Below are 18,698 nucleotides of genomic sequence, written 5' to 3' on the forward strand. Positions count from 1 at the left end.
TGTGACACAGCAGAACATTCCATGCTACAACAGAGCAACCCGCTCCCAGCCATGTGAAACAGCTGAACATTCCATGCTGCAACAGAGCAGCCCACTCCCTGCTATGTGACACAGCAGAACATTCCACACTAGTACAGAGCACCCACTCCCAGCCATGTGACACAGCAGAACATTCCATGCTGCAACTGAGCAGCCCACTCCCAGCCATGTGATGCAGCAGAACATTCCATGATGCAACAGAGCAGCTCACTCCCTGCTATGTGACACAGCAGAACATTCCATGCTGCAACAGAGCAGTCCACTCCCATCCATGTGACACAGCAGAACATTCCATGCTGCAACAGAGCATCCCACTCCCTGCTATGTGACACAGCTGAACATTCCATGCTGGAACAGAGCAACCCACTCCCTGCCGTGTGACACAGCAGAACATTCCATGCTGCAACAGAGCAGCCCACTCCCAGCCATGTGATGCAGCAGAACATTCCATGCTGCAACAGAGCAGCTCACTCCCTGCTATGTGACACAGCAGAACATTCCATGCTGCAACAGAGCAGCTCACTCCCTGCTATGTGACACAGCAGAACATTCCATGCTGCAACAGAGCAGCTCACTCCCTGCTATGTGACACAGCAGAACATTCCATGCTGTAACAGAGCAGCTCACTCCCAGCCATGTGACGCAGCAGAATATCCCATACAGCACCAGAACAGACCGCACATGGGCTTGCTACGAGAGCAGAACATCCTATGCTGGACCAGAGCAGCCCACTCCCAGCCATGTGACACAGCTGAACATTCCATGCTGCAACAGAGCAGCTCACTCCCTGCTATGTGACACAGCAGAACATTCCATGCTGTAACAGAGCAGCTCACTCCCTGCTATGTGACACAGCAGAACATTCCATGCTGCAACAGAGCAGCTCACTCCCTGCTATGTGACACAGCAGAACATTCCATGCTGTAACAGAGCAGCTCACTCCCAGCCATGTGACGCAGCAGAATATCCCATACAGCACCAGAACAGACCGCACATGGGCTTGCTACGAGAGCAGAACATCCTATGCTGGACCAGAGCAGCCCACTCCCAGCCATGTGACACAGCTGAACATTCCATGCTGCAACAGAGCAGCCCACGTCCTGCCATTTATTGTATTGTAATTGCATTTATATTGTGCTAACTACCACTGACGAGGCGTCAAAGTGCTCTTTCGGCGAGTAGCACTCTGCTCTGGAACACATAAAGGATCAGTAGTGGATTAATATAGTAAATATGAATTTGAGTGGTGGATATGTTAGTCTGTTATTTGGACTGAAAGGGATAGTGGAGGATGTTTTGGAACTTGGGGTGAGTAAAAGAGAGGTTTAGGGGGTGGGGTCAGAGGGAGGGTTTAGAAAGGCTTGTTTGGAGGGATTGGAAGAGTAAAAGGGGTGTGAGATGATGCAACAAGTGGTAGAGTAGGTAAAAGCATGGAAAGGGCTATTTTGGGGGTCACTGTAGTGGTATGGGGTTTGGGATGAATAAGAGACTGGGAGTAGAGGATATATTGATAGAGGTATAGGGTGAGAAATAGGGTATGCATTGGAAAGAGTAGTAGAAAGAAGTTTGAGATGAGTCAGAGAGTCGAGGTAGAAGATATATTGAGAGAAGCATAGGTCAGCGTCATGCATATGCTGAATCCGAAGAAAGTAATACAAATATCGATCCATAAGTACATGAAAGGTTTATAGATGCATAAAGGAAGGTCGTAGATGTAGATTAAAGATGCATTAAATAAACGTTGGCTTTCGAGTTTTGTTGTACATGGTGGTGGGGGGGGGGGGGGGGGAGCGGCTCGGGACTCACTCGGGCTCTCAGGCCAGGGTACAGCCTTGAGGGGCCCCTGGAACTGCAGGGGCCTTTGCAACGCCTCTGCTTCAAGTGATAAAAGATACCGCGTCACCTCGAAGTTTCATTCCCGTGAAAGAGGGACTCTGCCTTCGGCCTCGTGCTCCTGTTTCGATTCTGTCACTCCTTGGTGACGTACAACATGCTTATAATCTCCAGCGCCTCGCTACACTGCGCGCGTCCAAATACTAAACATTGTTCCAGTGTGGACCATGACATTTGGTTATCAAAAGTGTAACTCACTGGATTTCCATCGATTCCTGGCGGTCCTCTGTCCCCGAAATCTCCTGGGAAACCCTGCAACCAATAAAATAAAAGCATCCATATTTGCAAAGCCTGTAAAACATGGTACGATCCGGCAGCAAAGGTGTAACATTGAACCACAGTAATCACTTTTATTCAATAAAAGTACATGCATGGGCTGGCCCCTCTCTGAGCAGGGCTGAGTGCCCTCAGGGTGACCTTTTAGTTGCATTCCCCTCTATATCTGTGATGCTGTGGTCTCTCCCAGGAAGGGGGTGATGCTGTGGTCTCTTCCAGGAAGGAGGTGATGCTGTGGTCTCTCCCAGGGAGGGGGTGATGCTGTGGCCTCTCCCAGGAAGGGGGTGATGCTGTGGTCTCTCCCAGGGAGGGGTGATGCTGTGGCCTCTCCCAGGAAGGGGGTGATGCTGTGGTCTCTCCCAGGAAGGGGGTGATGCTGTGGCCTCTCCCAGGAAGGGGGTGATGCTGTGGCCTCTCCCAGGAAGGGGGTGATGCTGTGGCCTCTCCCAGGAAGGGGGTGATGCTGTGGCCTCTCCCAGGAAGGGGGTGATGCTGTGGCCTCTCCCAGGAAGGGGTGATACTGTGGCCTCTCCCAGGAAGGGGGTGATGCTGTGGCCTCTCCCAGGAAGGGGTGATGCTGTGGCCTCTCCCAGGAAGGGGGTGATGCTGTGGCCTCTCCAAGGGAGGGGGTGATGCTGTGGTCTCTCCCACGGAGGGGGTGATGCTGTGGCCTCTCCCAGGGAGGGGGGTGATGCTGTGGTCTCTCCCAGGAAGGGGGTGATGCTGTGGTATCTCCCAGGGAGGGGGTGATGCTGTGGCCTCTCTCAGGAAGGGGGTGATGCTGTGGTCTCTCCCAGGGAGGGGGTGATGCTGTGGCCTCTCCCAGGAAGGGGGTGACGCTGTGGCCTCTCCCAGGAAGGGGTGATGCTGTGGCCTCTCCCAGGAAGGGGTGATGCTGTGGCCTCTCCCAGGAAGGGGTGATGCTGTTGCCTCTCCCAGGAAGGGGTGATGCTGTGGTCTCTCCCAGGGAGGGGGTGATGCTGTGGTCTCTCCCAGGGAGGGGGTGATGCTGTGGCCTCTCTCAGGAAGGGGGTGATGCTGTGGCCTCTCCCAGGAAGGGGGTGATGCTGTGGTCTCTCCCAGGGAGGGGGTGATGCTGTGGTCTCTCCCAGGAAGGGGTGATGCTGTGGCCTCTCCCAGGAAGGGGTGATGCTGTGGTCTCTCCCAGGGAGGGGGGTGATGCTGTGGTCTCTCCCAGGGAGGGGGTGATGCTGTGGTCTCTCCCAGGGAGGGGGTGATGCTGTGGCCTCTCTCAGGAAGGGGGTGATGCAGTGGCCTCTCCCAGGAAGGGGGTGATGCTGTGGTCTCTCCCAGGGAGGGGGTGATGCTGTGGTCTCTCCCAGGGAGGGGGTGATGCTGTGTTCTCTCCCAGGGAGGGGGTGATGCTGTGGCCTCTCCCAGGAAGGGGGTGACGCTGTGGCCTCTCCCAGGAAGGGGGTGATGCTGTTGCCTCTCCCAGGAAGGGGTGATGCTGTGGCCTCTCCCAGGGAGGGGGTGATCCTGTGGTCCCTCCCAGGAAGGGGGTGATGGGTGTCACTCTGGGTGAGTGGGGGTCCAGTCAGCTGGGGGTGTGACAGCCCATGTGGGAAGGAGTTGAAAGTCAGTGAAGGGGGACAGGAAGGGCCCCCTTCGTTTGTGGGAATACGCTGGAGACCTACCTATGTACTTACAGGGCTCACACTCCACCTTACTGGCCTTCAGAGCACCGTACAATGCATATTACAAGCATTTGCAATGCAATAGGTCTCGCATTACTAAACGTTTGAGTGATTGGTGTTGCCAAGAGCTGAAGCTTTCACTGCTGCAGGAACCTGCTTCCCCCTCTGTGGCGTTTTTTACGCCTTTCTCTTCCTCCTCCTTTCCTCTTTGTGTGCTTTTCGCTCTCTTACTCTTTGTAAATGTCTCATGAGGTGAAGTAAGTGCTGGTCCCCAAAAATGTGCGCCAGAGGCTTCCACCTGCTCAAATTAAGCACTGGGAATATGTATTGACAGATACTTGTCATGGGGAAGCAAGTCTGTTATGAGCCAGAACGTAGGCACCGCCTACATTTCTGGAATAAATGAGGTTGCTTCATTTCCGGTTACTATTCACCGGTTCGTGATGGTAGAGTAGCCCTGCCCCGGACCCATGCATTCTCCCGGTGGGCTGGGAAGGTCAGGGTGGTTTCACTGACAGTGGGGGCAGATTTTGTTGCTGTGGGCTGGGCTGGGCACATTACCATCCTGCAGCGCTTTGACACTTTGCAAACAAACGCAAGCATTCCCATCACACCGCACTCAATCTGAACTATTTGGTTTTGCATCGGGTCGTCTGCTTACTCCTGCAGTGTCACCACACGCCGCGGGGGCCCTTGGGGCTTCAGGAGGAGGGAGTGATGGGGTCTGCTGTTTCTAGGCCTAGGTCCAGAGCAACACAGCGAACCATGTGGTTTCAATTATTGCACCCGTGTCTGGGCACGATAATTGAAACCACATGAAGGCCGGTGCGCGTAATAGACACCAATAGGCCAAGGGCGGCGCAATGCGCCCGGCTTTGGCCAATTGCGTGCTGTCTTTGATAAAAAGACGCACGCAAAAGCCAATAACATGCCCCAAAAGGAAAAGTACATGCACAAGCGTGTGCGATCCCTAGGTACATTTTCAAACCCCCATCAAGAGGGCTCTCGTTGAGTGAGCAGTGCTGCGCACTGCAATGCAGGTGCAAGACCTAAAAAAACAAAGGGGCATATTAGCAACAACTTGCGATAATTATCACAAACCACGCTTAGCTGGATTTTTTTTATCGCCTCCTATCGCTGGATTTTATTGCAGGGATAACGCAGTATTACTAACGTTTATCTCCACGGCGATAAAAAATCCAGCAATAGCGGCAAATTCCATCTTTAACGTGAGATTTCCAGTGATAAAAATCCTATCGCTAAGGAAAATCTCGCTAATAGGCAGGTGGGGACTTAGCCGTAGAATCCACCTCCCATTGACTATTATGGCTAAGTCAGGTTTTTACCAGGTGTAAAATCCTGGCGCTAATCGCGTTGAGCGCGCATTTTTTTATCGTGTTGCGGGTATTGCTAATAGGCGATAGCTGTGTTAGCGACTGCTTTCAGTCGCTACCAGTTTGGGTATGCCCACTTTGCATGTTATTAGCGATAAATATTGCTGACATGCAAAGCGGGCCCCAAACTGGTCGCTATCGCCTCGAAGCTGTCACTAACTGCTGTTAGCGACAGCTTAGTAATTGGGCGATAAGAAAATCGCCGCTTTATCAGCAAAAAGTGCCAATAAAGTGGCGATCTGGCCCTTGCTAATATGCCCCAAAGTCTTCACTGCAAGGAGTTTGGTAGGACAATATAAATGAATCATTTTAGCATATAAACATTTAATTGGTGGTAGTAGCAGAACTGGTCAGAACAAACAAGTCACGTACCTTCAGTAGGAAGTTACCTTCAGTAGGAAGTCACTTACCTTTAGTAACACTCCGTCTGGTGGATACTCTAACTGCAGATTCGGCACCTTTAGAATATTTCAAGGCAAGACTAGATCTAGATATGTTTTCAGCAATGCTCCTGTGCACATGCTCGCTGGGATGCATGGGTCTGCTGAGGCTTCATACTACCCCGGATGTAACTTAGCGGAGCCTCATATAAAGCTCAGCCAAGCTCCCTTATGTTTATTCTTGATCTTTCTCCTTCCCTGCCCTCGGGCACAGAGCACTTCAAACAAACTGCAGGCACCAGTGGAACCCTATTATGATGTGCCAAGTGCACTCCACATGATGAGGATAGGAGGACAGTGAGGAGACTGCGGTGAGACAGCGTGTGCACCAGAAGGAGCCGTACCAATGGTAAGGAACTTGTTCTTTTGATAGATACTTCTAATCACAGATCGTTCACCTTTAGAATAATTACCATGCCAGAACCCCGCAAAGGGTGGGCATGATGAGTGGACTCAGATTCGGGCATCTTGCAGTACTGAGCAGGTAATATGGGGGACCTTTCGGACCTGACTGTGAAGGCAATAGTGTCCCATGACGGGTGCATCAATTCCAGTGTTGAACCCCGCCACTTGACATTGTTGTCGTTATTTTTTTGCGCCACCTTGCCTTTCTTGGTCCCAGTAAACCCGACAATCAGCTCAAGGAAATCTGAGTGGTGGCTGAGATTGCCTGGCACACCCTGCCACAGTATCTCCAAGTATGTTGCCTATGTAGTTCAGAAACTGGTCCTCCCGAAGGGAGGAATGGACAGCCAAACAATCCTCAAGAGGAAAAGGACAAAACATAAGAAGAAGCCTTTGAGCGCCCATGAGCAGAAGCATGGCACTGTCATCGATTGTCTTAAGTCGATCTCTTCTTTAGTTTTCATCCAATAACATCTTCGTTGGTCTAGTCAATGTGTTTCACCTTTGCATCATATTGCTATAGACTTCTTCAGAGCTAATGGTTATGATATAGTATTAATATATCATCATAACTCAACCTTCACAAAGGTTCCACCAACCTTGTGAATCATACAAAGAGGGACTCTTGAATGTAAGTAGGGAATGGGTGAATTCACTGAGTGTAATACAGGTTTTCGACAAACAGGCCAAGCACCACCTACAGTGCAGAATAAAAGGATATCTCAGTTGACACACAAATGAAATCCTTAATCATATGAGTCAACATAAGTAATTTTCCCTATTAAAAGTTTGTTCAAAAAGGGGGGCGGGGAGGGGGGGACTGGAGGGTCCCATTTAAGAGTGTAACGAGTGCCCACTGTCCAAATGTGTGCAGGCATGGAGGGAAACAAAGGGAAGTGTTAAGTTCTCACCGTCCTAAAATCAAAAAATAAATATTGAGTTTAACAGTTCCAAGCAAGTGTTTAGGATCCATCACTAAATTTGTCTGTAAAAGAAAAATGGACTATTTGTCTTCCGGCATTAATCCGAAGACATAAATGCATGTATGAGGGTCCATTATATGGAATATCCACGCGAGGCCACCAAAGTCAAAAGGAAGGATGACTCAAGATATTGAGCAAAGAGTTAGTAGATTGCGCAATTAGCCATTGTTATCCAACCAACTTCATCCTCAAACTCCTTCATCCATATAACTATAGAACATTCAGTTGCCCAATGGAAAGTCTTCAATCTATATCTGGAGATAACTTTCCCATATCAATTGCATTTTGTTGCAGTTATCACGTAAAACAACTTCCGTTCTGTTAATTGCAGGAATACAGGGAGCACATCTTTGAGGGCGTGGAGTAATAGTCACTGCGTTAAGAGCACCATGTGAGAAATCTTCATTTCTGCGATATTTGGTCGCAGTTGCCACGTTAAATATTTTACATTAACATTCCATGAATACACAGAGCATGGCTTTCGAGTGCATGGAGTAAGAGCACTTGGGGCTTTCGTTTTAGACTACAGAACGAGGTATGAATTCCAACACATTTGTGATGTGTAATCACTGGTACACTGAACGATGGTCACAAGCTGTTTGGGTCGGCAGGTTGCATTAGCAAACAAGCGCGATCCCGAAAGTGAAAGGAGGACCGCGCTGCTAGCATTGGAATCTCTTGTCTTTATGGTGCCATGTGTTTCAACACATGGCTCCATAAAGATAAGAAACCTTTCACAGCAGAAGGAAAGCAGGAGAGCCCGTCCAAGTGGGTCATCTGAAAAAGCCAAAAGTCCACGTCATAAAAAGCTCTTGTCCAATGGCTGGCCACCGTTTAGCATTAACGGCGACACCGGCCAATGGAAAAGAGGGGCGGGGCTTAAAGCCCCTTACTGAAGTTACTCAAAAACATTAAATCTCGCCGAGCGAGCTGCGTATGTGTGCAGCAACGCTAGCCAAGACCTAATAAAAACTAAGCTTACTGGAGGGCAGATCACAGGTGTCCATGAGACTTGTCTGTCATCTGTATGCCACGTGTAACTTCTAAATCTTAAATCAAGAGGATGAAGGTAGGTCCTCATGTGGTCTGATCAAACACAGTATCAAGAGAAATAGGACCATGATAAGAAACCAATAATGTTATCAATCAAGGCATCCTACTGCCCAAGGGAAAATGTTCCTGTTGAATTGTATGTGTTTTCGGGGCATGGAGGGCAGCGGCAGCACAAGCACATAAGAAGCACAACAAAGGGTTATGCCTCCCCTCCCATCCCTGACGGAGCAACTAACATCTTCTTCATAAGTTATGGGCAAAGTATCTACCTATAATATACTTCAGAGCTTGAGCAACTGAGCTCACCATCGAAGAGGGGTAAGTGAATCCACGTACTCACCCAGAGCGACTTGAAAGGCAGTCACCCTCACTTTGGTCCTGAAGAAGGCCCACAACCCATTTTGGCAAACAAGGGCCGAAACATATCGATCTATCACGAGCTAACACCAGGTGTGGTGGATCATTAACAAATCCGCTTGAGCACTACCTACACATTTTTATAACATTGCCGCTTCCCTGTAAAATAAAAGACCAAACAAGGGAACAGAGGTAATTTTAAACTTACCCATTTTGACACTATTAACCTTTTAATCTCACCTGTTTTGAAACTAGACTGTCTCCCTCCAGGTGGAAGAAAGTAGATCACTTGAAGAACTGAAAACTCATGTGATAATGACCCAATGATGATGCTATTCAATTAACAGACAGAGCGGACAATCAACAAATAGTGCACCCTGAGTTAGTGTGAATGAGGGTCAATCGTTTCAGCTTTTCAATCTTTTCAGCTTAGCAACCTTTACTCCAGCAGAGTTTCCTTTAGGTCCAGAAGTGTCCCATCAACCTGGGTTCAGAGTCCCTGTACTTATACTCATAAATGTCTTTGATGTAGGGGGTGACTTCACAAGAAACCTTAAAGGTGCACAACACTCCCTTTCAACTCAGCACGGCTCCAGACATCAGTGAGGGGTAAATCAACACTTTGTGAGAGAGCAGGGCACAATCTATACACATGTTTTAAAAAATATATTTTTTTTGGATGATTTATGGTTTTATACAGGCAAGTAAAAAGCAGAGCAATATATTATGCATTATAACAAAAACAAGAGATTAGAAATATTCACATGATATAAAACAAAATCCAATTCATGAGTCGATATATCCTGATATACAAATAGGTAGCTAAGAGCTGAAAATACGAAGGATAGAGGCAATACCAAGTTTTACCCTTTAGACCATTCCATCATCAGTGCCCATATTTTCCTTCCCATTCTCCTTTTCTGTCTCCCCTTAGTCTTATATATAGCCAGCTCTAAATTGTATTTGGCAAGTAACCCCGCCCGCCAAGTCTCGAAAGAGGGAGGGGCAGTACTGATCCATTCGTGTGTGATACAAGAGCGTAAAACCGCCTTCAAATAAATAGGAACTGTTTCTGCTCTTCAGGTGCTGCATCGGATGTTACCCCGATCAGAACCAGTTCCCCGGTAATGCATACTACCGTCTGCAGCACAATGGTAAAAAAAATTTTGATAGAGGAAAGCAATTCCTTCAGTTTTGGACATAAAAAGAACATGTGTACCACATCTGCAGCGTACTCCCCACATCTCCTACAGGTTGTGCCCACCGATGTCTCCCACTTCGAGATCTTGCCGGGAGTATAATAAAGATCGAATATTGCCATAAAATGTTGTGATCTTGAGCGACCTGTGATTAATATTTCATTGGCTAATTTAATTGATTTTACTAAATTAATTGAGTCCATATCCAATTTTGCTGCCCATTTGCTTTGAAATAACTCCAAATCATCGGGGCATGATGCCAACAGAAGTTTATAATACAATCCAATTGAAGCTTTCCTAAACAAACAATCAATAATAGGGATTCTGTTTAGATGTGATTTTAATTTATAGATGTAGATATGGATTTGTAAATACTTGAAATAGTCAGAGCCGGATAAATTAAATTTTTCCTGAAGGACAGGAAAGGAGAGTAGAGATCCATCAGAGATTATGTCACCTAGCCAAAGAATACCCTTCAAACGCCATCTATACATCACATTATCGCGCATTATTGATGGTAGAATGTCTGATGCATTAAAAGGTGTATATAGTATTACCTTTGGAATTCCTAGTTGCCGTTTGATTAGTCTCCATGCCATATATGCTGATTTTAACATCTTAAATCTAGTTTTTTTAAAGTAGCTAGGCTCTATTATTTTTATTAAACAGCCCCTACACTCCGCTTCCATAGCAAATTAATAGATTGAAGGCGAATGACTCAGAGATAATCTTGCCTTATCTCCAATCACTAAAGAGCCAATATACTGTAAAACTGAGGCTAAATAGTAATACAAAAAATAAGGTATGCCCCACCTTCCTCTTTCTTTAGGCAATATCATTTGAAGTATATTCAGGTAGGAAAGGCAAAGTTTATAAAGCCTTAAGAGGACTAGTTAGGGAACTAGGGGGCATATTACCAAGCCCGCGATAAATGCGTTAGCGACTTTTTAAAGTCGCGAACGCATTTTTTTTATCGCACCATTACCAATACGTCTCTAACCTGAGTTAGAGACGTATTCTTGACGTCATCTATCACCCCGCGCTGGGGGCTATAGATAACGCTAATGGGATGCAGGGTGGGCGTTCCCACGTCTAACCACATGCAAAATGTGGTTCGAGGTTTTAACACCCTATTATCAAGGCAGGCGTTGGGAGAAGGAGACCTGCGATAAACTCATTTATCGCAGGTCTCCCAACGCCTGCTTTGATCAGGTGTTAGGCATTGATAACATTGGGGTGTGGATCATAAAGCTGAATCCACCCACCATATTATCAAGGCACACATTAGCGCGTGAAAACTACGCTTGGTTTCATGCGCTAATGTTCCCTATTGCCGACTATCGCCGGATTTAATTTTGCCTACGTGTTGCGCGTTGATAATTAAGCGCTATCACGGCGATTAAATCTGGCGATATCCGGCGATATGGAAATGTGCGATGTGCTTTTATTATCGCACATCTTGTTAATATGCCCCTAGGTTTGGCAGATGTTGGTTATGTTAAAAATATGGGTGGCCCTGGATACACCTTTTTTTCTGCCCCCATCAGAAATTTGTGCGCTTAGATTATTTTTTTATAACTTCTAGAGCTATCATGGACCTTAAGTATATTATTAATCCTAAAATAATATTGGATCATAATCCTATTATGATAGAATTGGTGATAGACGGCACAGGTACTGCTCTACACAATCAGTGGACATTTGAACGGAAACTACTTGCAGATACGTGTTATATAGAGCATATGGGGAAATGGATAAACGACTTCCTAGGATATAACCGTGGTTTCGCTTCCACGCAAATGGTATGGGATGCATTAAAGTCGGGAATACGGGGCGAGACACTTTCATATTCTATAAATAAACAAAAACAATCCCGAGATCATATGGCTTTACAAATTAAGAAGCTACAGGAATGTGAATCTAAGCTTATAACAGCCATCAGGCTTTCTCAAGACACTGAAGATATAAAATCTGACATAGCCATTCATGAATCAAGACTATATGAGAATTTTGCGAAGAAACTTGCAGAACAGATAGCTGTTAATCAGGCGAAAGTATATGAGGTGGAAGAAAATACAGGTCGAATCCTGGCTAAGAAAATTCGTCAAAAGGAGGCTACTAACTTAATAAAATGTATTCAGGATCCGACAGGACAAAGTGTTGAAAAGATTAGAGGAGATTCTGGAGGTCTTTAGACAATACTATTGTAATCTATACAAGGAAGAAATAACTAATTATTCATCAGAAAGCAATAGTAGCACTATGACCAAATTAACAATAGAACAGACTTCAATCCTTGAGAAAGATATAACTTGGGAGGAAACGGAAGCTGCAATTCTCTCTTTGGCACCAGGCAAGGCTACAGGACCCGATGGCATTCCACTGGAGTTCTACTGGATGTTTCGACATATATTAAAACAAGACATAATTCTCACATTTACAGAAGCACAGAAAGGTAGACCACCAGAATCTTGGAGACACTCCATTATCATGGCTTTCCTGAAGAAAGATAAACCACCTACTTCACCAGCCTCTTGCAGACCAATATCTTTAATTAATGCCGATAGCAAGATCTATTCGAAGATTTTAGCCTCTAGAATATCCGGTATAACATCATCTATTGTATCAAATTTTCAACATGGATTTATCCCTAATAGGGATACCACGGATCATATCCGTCGGCTTATTGCTCTTATGGACTGGTCCCAGGCGACAAAGACGCCTATGGGAATTACCGAGTTAGATGCCGAAAAGGCATTTGACAGGGTAACATGGCCGTATTTGTGGGATGTGGTGAGTCAGAATGGTTTTGGCCCGAAGATGATGCTGGCCCTGAAAGCGTTCTATATTTCTCCCACAGCATCCATTAAATTAGCAGGGCAGGAGGCCACTCCCATCTCGATATTTCGGGGAACCCGACAAGGGTGCCCATGCTCCCCGTTATTATTTGCCCTGTATATTCATGTATTTTTAAACAAACTGAATAGTGCTGATGACATAGAACCAGTTAAAATCTCACGGATTAATTATAGAGCATTGGCATATGCAGATGATATTGTAGTAGTTACGACAGATTTCCATAAGACAATTCCAACTATAGAAGATTTGGCAACTAAATTTGGATCTTTTGCTCGATATAAATTGAACGTTTCCAAAACTCAAACATTATATCTAGCACAAGATATAGCCCGCTCCACATATTAAAACAGTGACAGAGGCTACATATTTAGGTGTTAAAATCAGTACCCCATTGCCTAATATTCCGGATTCAAACTTTAACATAGTTTTAAAAAAGACTAACTCAATGTTGGAAAGAATAGACCATCTTCATTTCTCATTAACAGGTCGGGCCAATATTTTAAAAATGGTGGTTCTTCTAAACTTTTTATATATGTCTCGCACTATTCTGTTACAATTTCCTCCTAGCTGCTTTAAACAGTTAGAGAGAATGTCTGCAAGGTTTTTATGGAGTTATAAACGACATAGACGAGCGTATAAAAAAATGATATTACCTATACACGTGTAAAGTGTGAATGCCCTCTCTTTTCTCAGCCAAGGAAGACAATCAGTATGCAGATGAATACAGATGTATCCCCTGTCACACCCAGCCCTTCCTCTGTAGTGGCTGTCTGGAACATATGCACAAAGTGTAGCTGCCACCCAGACCCAGAAGTGTATTGGAGTCAGGCTGCAAAGCATGAGTCATAAGCACAGAGAATTGCCCACTTTCTAAAAGTGGAGTTTCTAAAATAGCAATGTTAATTCCAACTTCACCAGCTAAGCAGGATGAATCACCACTATTCCAAACATGGTAATGCTACTCTTTTCTGATCAGGAATTCCCACTTAAATACATATAAGGGAATTCCCAATGCTAACCTATGAGAAAAGGAGGCCTCACAGTGGAGAGAAACAAAATAGGCTGTTTGCCACTACCAGGATATGTCACACATAAAGGCACTTGTGCTACCTTTTAGTTACACAGCACCCTGCCCATTGGGCTTCCTAGTGCCTGCCTTAAGGTTGACCTATGTAAAATAAAAGGGGAGCTTAAGGCTTGGCAAGTAGGTTTTAAATGCCCAGGTAAAGTGTTGGTAAACTGCACACACAGACCCTGCAGTAGCAGGCCAGCCACAGGTTTGAAAGGCTACGTCTGTGGGTGGCACAAGCAGTGCTGCAGGCTCACTAGTTAGTATACAAGGGGGTTACCCAATATAGTCACTGGGACCTGGGTGCGATAAGTATTAAGAGGAAGGGGTCCCAGTGTGAGTGGAAAGCATATAATACATTTCACAAGAATTGATCCAAAACAATTATTTTGATCCACCGAGTTTTATTCACTGGGGATCCAGTGTAATTAATACACGTAGCCAAACAAATAGTCAACTGTATTAAAGGTCATACAGTGCCCCAGGGAGGAGAAGGAAGTGATAGTGAAAGGTAGGGGAGTGGTGGGATTTTGTGACAGTAAAATCAATAGTTCCGAACTTTTTAGCTACAAAACATATAGCAATGGGTGCCATAACCGTATGGCGACATTATTCAAAAGAAGCATACAACACATAATACGCAGTATATGCAAATCTTCGTATGTGTGGTTGCCGAAATGGGAAACAAGCCGTCGACGTTTCGACCCTCTGAGACTGCAGGAAGAATTAACCTTGCTGCGGGGTCTTCATCAGGACCGGGGAAGGGGCAGGGGACCTGATAAAATGGGTATAATGGACTAAGGTTAGAGGGGTGTAGCTTAAACCTCTAATTATCACATTGGTAGATACGTGCGTGCAAATACATCATCAATACACATAAACGTTTAAGTTGTGTTGTAAATCCAACAATTGGATAAAATTCCTTCATGTGAAATCTAATTAGGACATTATTACCAAGGTATGATTGCCTGTATAGGAAAATAGCAGAGTACAAGGTGGGCAGACACTTGCATGATGAAGTATACACTAAAATACCACTTACAAGAACATGAAAGTAGCAGTGGAAGTCATAAAGAGCCTTATTAGCAGTCTAAAAGTGCCTAACAATTAGAGCAACGTGAACACATATGGTGGTGAAATATTTAAAAAAATAATAAGGACATACCACATGGTCCGTAGTTCCTAATGTGGTCTTGTAGTTACTGTAAAAATTGGCGTTTCTGAGTCAGCATCTAAAGTAATTGGTATCATCAGTTAGGGGCATGTTGACGTGCGGGTGATAAAGTACACCAATGCTGGTAAAATGAAAAGCTTACCGGAAAACGGCAACGTCTCAATACCGATGTTCAGTCCAAAAAATATATATAAATGGGAATTAATCCACAGTTAGGCTGGGGAGGCAAGACAAAGGAATTGTAAGATATACATTCATTTAGTGAATTGTATAAGGCGAAGGACAGAGCGGGTGGGGGACCGTACTCACTCGATCGAGTTAGTTCTCAAAGCTCCGTACGCGGGCAGCCGGTAAGCGCCGCATTTCCTGGTTGAATGATGTAGCTATGGAGACAGGTCACATGGCGGCCTTGAAAGTCATAGACAATGAAGAAAGACTATGGGTCACGAAAAGGTGGAAGTTAAACGCCTCATAGGCGGAATTACGGACTCCACAATTGTACAATATGGTCGGACTGTGTTAAATTGCTAGCAAGTATTCACAACCACATATTAAAGAAAAAATTGTAATCAAAGTGAAGAAATCATTATTACAGGGCGTACCTCGTCAACATGAGGGTAAGGCCCCTGAAATGGTCGATTCAATGTGCACAGTTAATGATATTGTAGTACACACCAGGTTAAAAGGAAGGATTGGATAGTGACGTACCTCTCATACACGAGGGTAAGGACACCATGACACCAATAGCCAAAGGATAATTAAAGCTATTTAAACTTTTTTAACTAAGCCACTAAGATGGTCATTTCAACATGCACAATTACTGATCATGTAATACACATCAATTAAAAAGTGAATGACTGGAATGGTGGTGTACCTCTCAGACATGAGGGTAAGACCAACAAGATGGATCAGCCATCAACTTATACCGGACGCTACTGGTAATTACTGGAGAAGAGGGGGTAAAAAACCTTTTAAAAAAAAAATTGGGTACCATGACGATTCATAGCTAAGAGTGGTAAATCAGGTATTGGCAGATAGATCTATCATGGTAGCGTGGCTAGTTGGGAGAAAGAACTGTCTAGTTCATGGAGGCCAGTTTCGATTGAATTGAAAAAGTATATCCATTTCAGTTCTCGAGTGTTGAGAATGTCAGAAATGTTGCCATCTCGTGGTCCTAGTGTGGTTTTCTCGATGACCAGCCACTGTAGACTTTCAGGTGGGTGGGCATGCAGCTTGAAATGTTCCACAAGAGGTGCGCCAGAAACATCGCATCGAATACGACTCATGTGTTGTAGGATACGTGCTTTAATTTTTTGCTGAGTTTGCCCAATATAGATCTTTTGACATGGGCATATGATGGCATAGATGAGGTTGTTGGAATTGCAGTTACTGAAAGATTTTAGTTTGACGGTTAAATGGAGATGTACAAATTCCTTGGTTTGAATCGTCATGTCGCAAGCCTTACAGTGGCCACATCTGAAATGGCCAGTAACTGGTGGTAGATTCCACAAAGTGTTGATGGTGGGTTGGTTATCAGACAATAGGAAAGAGCACACAACATAGTCCTTGATGCTCTTGGCCTTCTTAAAGGCATGGAGAGGTGTCTCAGCTTGTTTGATCTCATCCGCTACCAGATGCCAGTGCTTGTTGATGATCCTTTTGATGTTATTGCTTTTTGTATTGTAAGTTGTAACACAGACAATGCGGCTCTCATCACTGTTGGTTCTGTCTTTCGGAGTTAGAAGTTCCTCAAGTGGGTAAAACCAGGCACGTTTGCGTGCTCTTTTTATTAAGCGTCTTGGGTATCCCCGATTGAGTAGGCGATCGGAGAGAACCTGAGATTCCACGAAATAGTCATCTTTGTCTGAACAATTTCTCCGTATTCTCAAAAATTGCCCAAAGGGCAAATTGTCACGGAGTGCCCGAGGATGATGACTATTGTAAGCCAGTAAGGAGTTTCTCTCAGATGGTTTTCGATAAAGTTTTGTACACAACTTACAATACAAAAAGCAATAACATCAAAAGGATCATCAACAAGCACTGGCATCTGGTAGCGGATGAGATCAAACAAGCTGAGACACCTCTCCATGCCTTTAAGAAGGCCAAGAGCATCAAGGACTATGTTGTGTGCTCTTTCCTATCGTCTGATAACCAACCCACCATCAACACTTTGTGGAATCTACCACCAGTTACTGGCCATTTCAGATGTGGCCACTGTAAGGCTTGCGACATGACAATTCAAACCAAGGAATTTGTACATCTCCATTTAACCGTCAAACTAAAATCTTTCAGTAACTGCAATTCCAACAACCTCATCTATGCCATCATATGCCCATGTCAAAAGATCTATATTGGGCAAACTCAGCAAAAAATTAAAGCACGTATCCTACAAAACATGAGTCGTATTCGATGCGATGTTTCTGGCGCACCTCTTGTGGAACATTTCAAGCTGCATGCCCACCCACCTGAAAGTCTACAGTGGCTGGTCATCGAGAAAACCACACTAGGACCACGAGGTGGCAACATTTCTGACATTCTCAAAACTCGAGAACTGAAATGGATATACTTTTTCAATTCAATCGAAACTGGCCTCAATGAACTAGACAGTTCTTTCTCCCAACTAGCCACGCTACCATGATAGATCTATCTGCCAATACCTGATTTACCACTCTTAGCTATGAATCGTCATGGTACCCAATTTTTTTTTAAAAAGGTTTTTTACCCCCTCTTCTCCAGTAATTACCAGTAACGTCCGGTATAAGTTGATGGCTGATCCATCTTGTTGGTCTTACCCTCATGTGTGAGAGGTACACCACCATTCCAGTCATTCACTTTTTAATTGATGTGTATTACATGATCAGTAATTGTGCATGTTGAAATGACCATCTTAGTGGCTTGGTTAAAAAAGTTTAAATAGCTTTAATTATCCTTTGGCTATTGGTGTCATGGTGTCCTTACCCTCGTGTATGAGAGGTACGTCACTATCCAATCCTTCCTTTTAACCTGGTGTGTACTACAATATCATTAACTGTGCACATTGAATCGACCATTTCAGGGGCCTTACCCTCATGTTGACGAGGTACGCCCTGTAATAATGATTTCTTCACTTTGATTACAATTTTTTCTTCAATATGTGGTTGTGAATACTTGCTAGCAATTTAACACAGTCCGACCATATTGTACAATTGTGGAGTCCGTAATTCCGCCTATGAGGCGTTTAACTTCCACCTTTTCGTGACCCATAGTCTTTCTTCATTGTCTATGACTTTCAAGGCCGCCATGTGACCTGTCTCCATAGCTACATCATTCAACCAGGAAATGCGGCGCTTACCGGCTGCCCGCGTACGGAGCTTTGAGAACTAACTCGATCGAGTGAGTACGGTCCCCCACCCGCTCTGTCCTTCGCCTTATACAATTCACTAAATGAATGTATATCTTACAATTCCTTTGTCTTGCCTCCCCAGCCTAACTGTGGATTAATTCCCATTTATATATATTTTTTGGACTGAACATCGGTATTGAGACGTTGCCGTTTTCCGGTAAGCTTTTCATTTTACCGGCATTGGTGTACTTTATCACCCGCACGTCAACATGCCCCTAACTGATGATACCAATTACTTTAGATGCTGACTCAGAAACGCCAATTTTTACAGTAACTACAAGACCACATTAGGAACTACGGACCATGTGGTATGTCCTTATTATTTTTTCAAATATTTCACCACCATATGTGTTCACGTTGCTCTAATTGTTAGGCACTTTTAGACTGCTAATAAGGCTCTTTATGACTTCCACTGCTACTTTCATGTTCTTATAAGTGGTATTTTAGTGTATACTTCATCATGCAAGTGTCTGCCCACCTTGTACTCTGCTATTTTCCTATACAGGCAATCAGACCT

General features: G+C 44.8%; 1 protein-coding gene across 1 annotated transcript in view; it reads right to left on the reverse strand.

Annotated features, from left to right (window-relative positions):
• The window catches only part of COL27A1 (collagen type XXVII alpha 1 chain), a 1,047,548-nt gene that overhangs the window by 796,761 nt on the left and 232,089 nt on the right, over window positions 1-18,698 (reverse strand). Inside the window, exon 9 of the mRNA XM_086924958.1 lies at window positions 2,131-2,184. Coding sequence (XP_086781084.1) covers window positions 2,131-2,184 — 54 coding nt within the window. The remainder of the gene's footprint in view (window positions 1-2,130; window positions 2,185-18,698) is intronic.

Source organism: Lissotriton vulgaris, chromosome 5, assembly GCF_964263255.1.
Source record: "Lissotriton vulgaris chromosome 5, aLisVul1.2, whole genome shotgun sequence".
NCBI lineage: Eukaryota > Metazoa > Chordata > Amphibia > Caudata > Salamandridae > Lissotriton > Lissotriton vulgaris.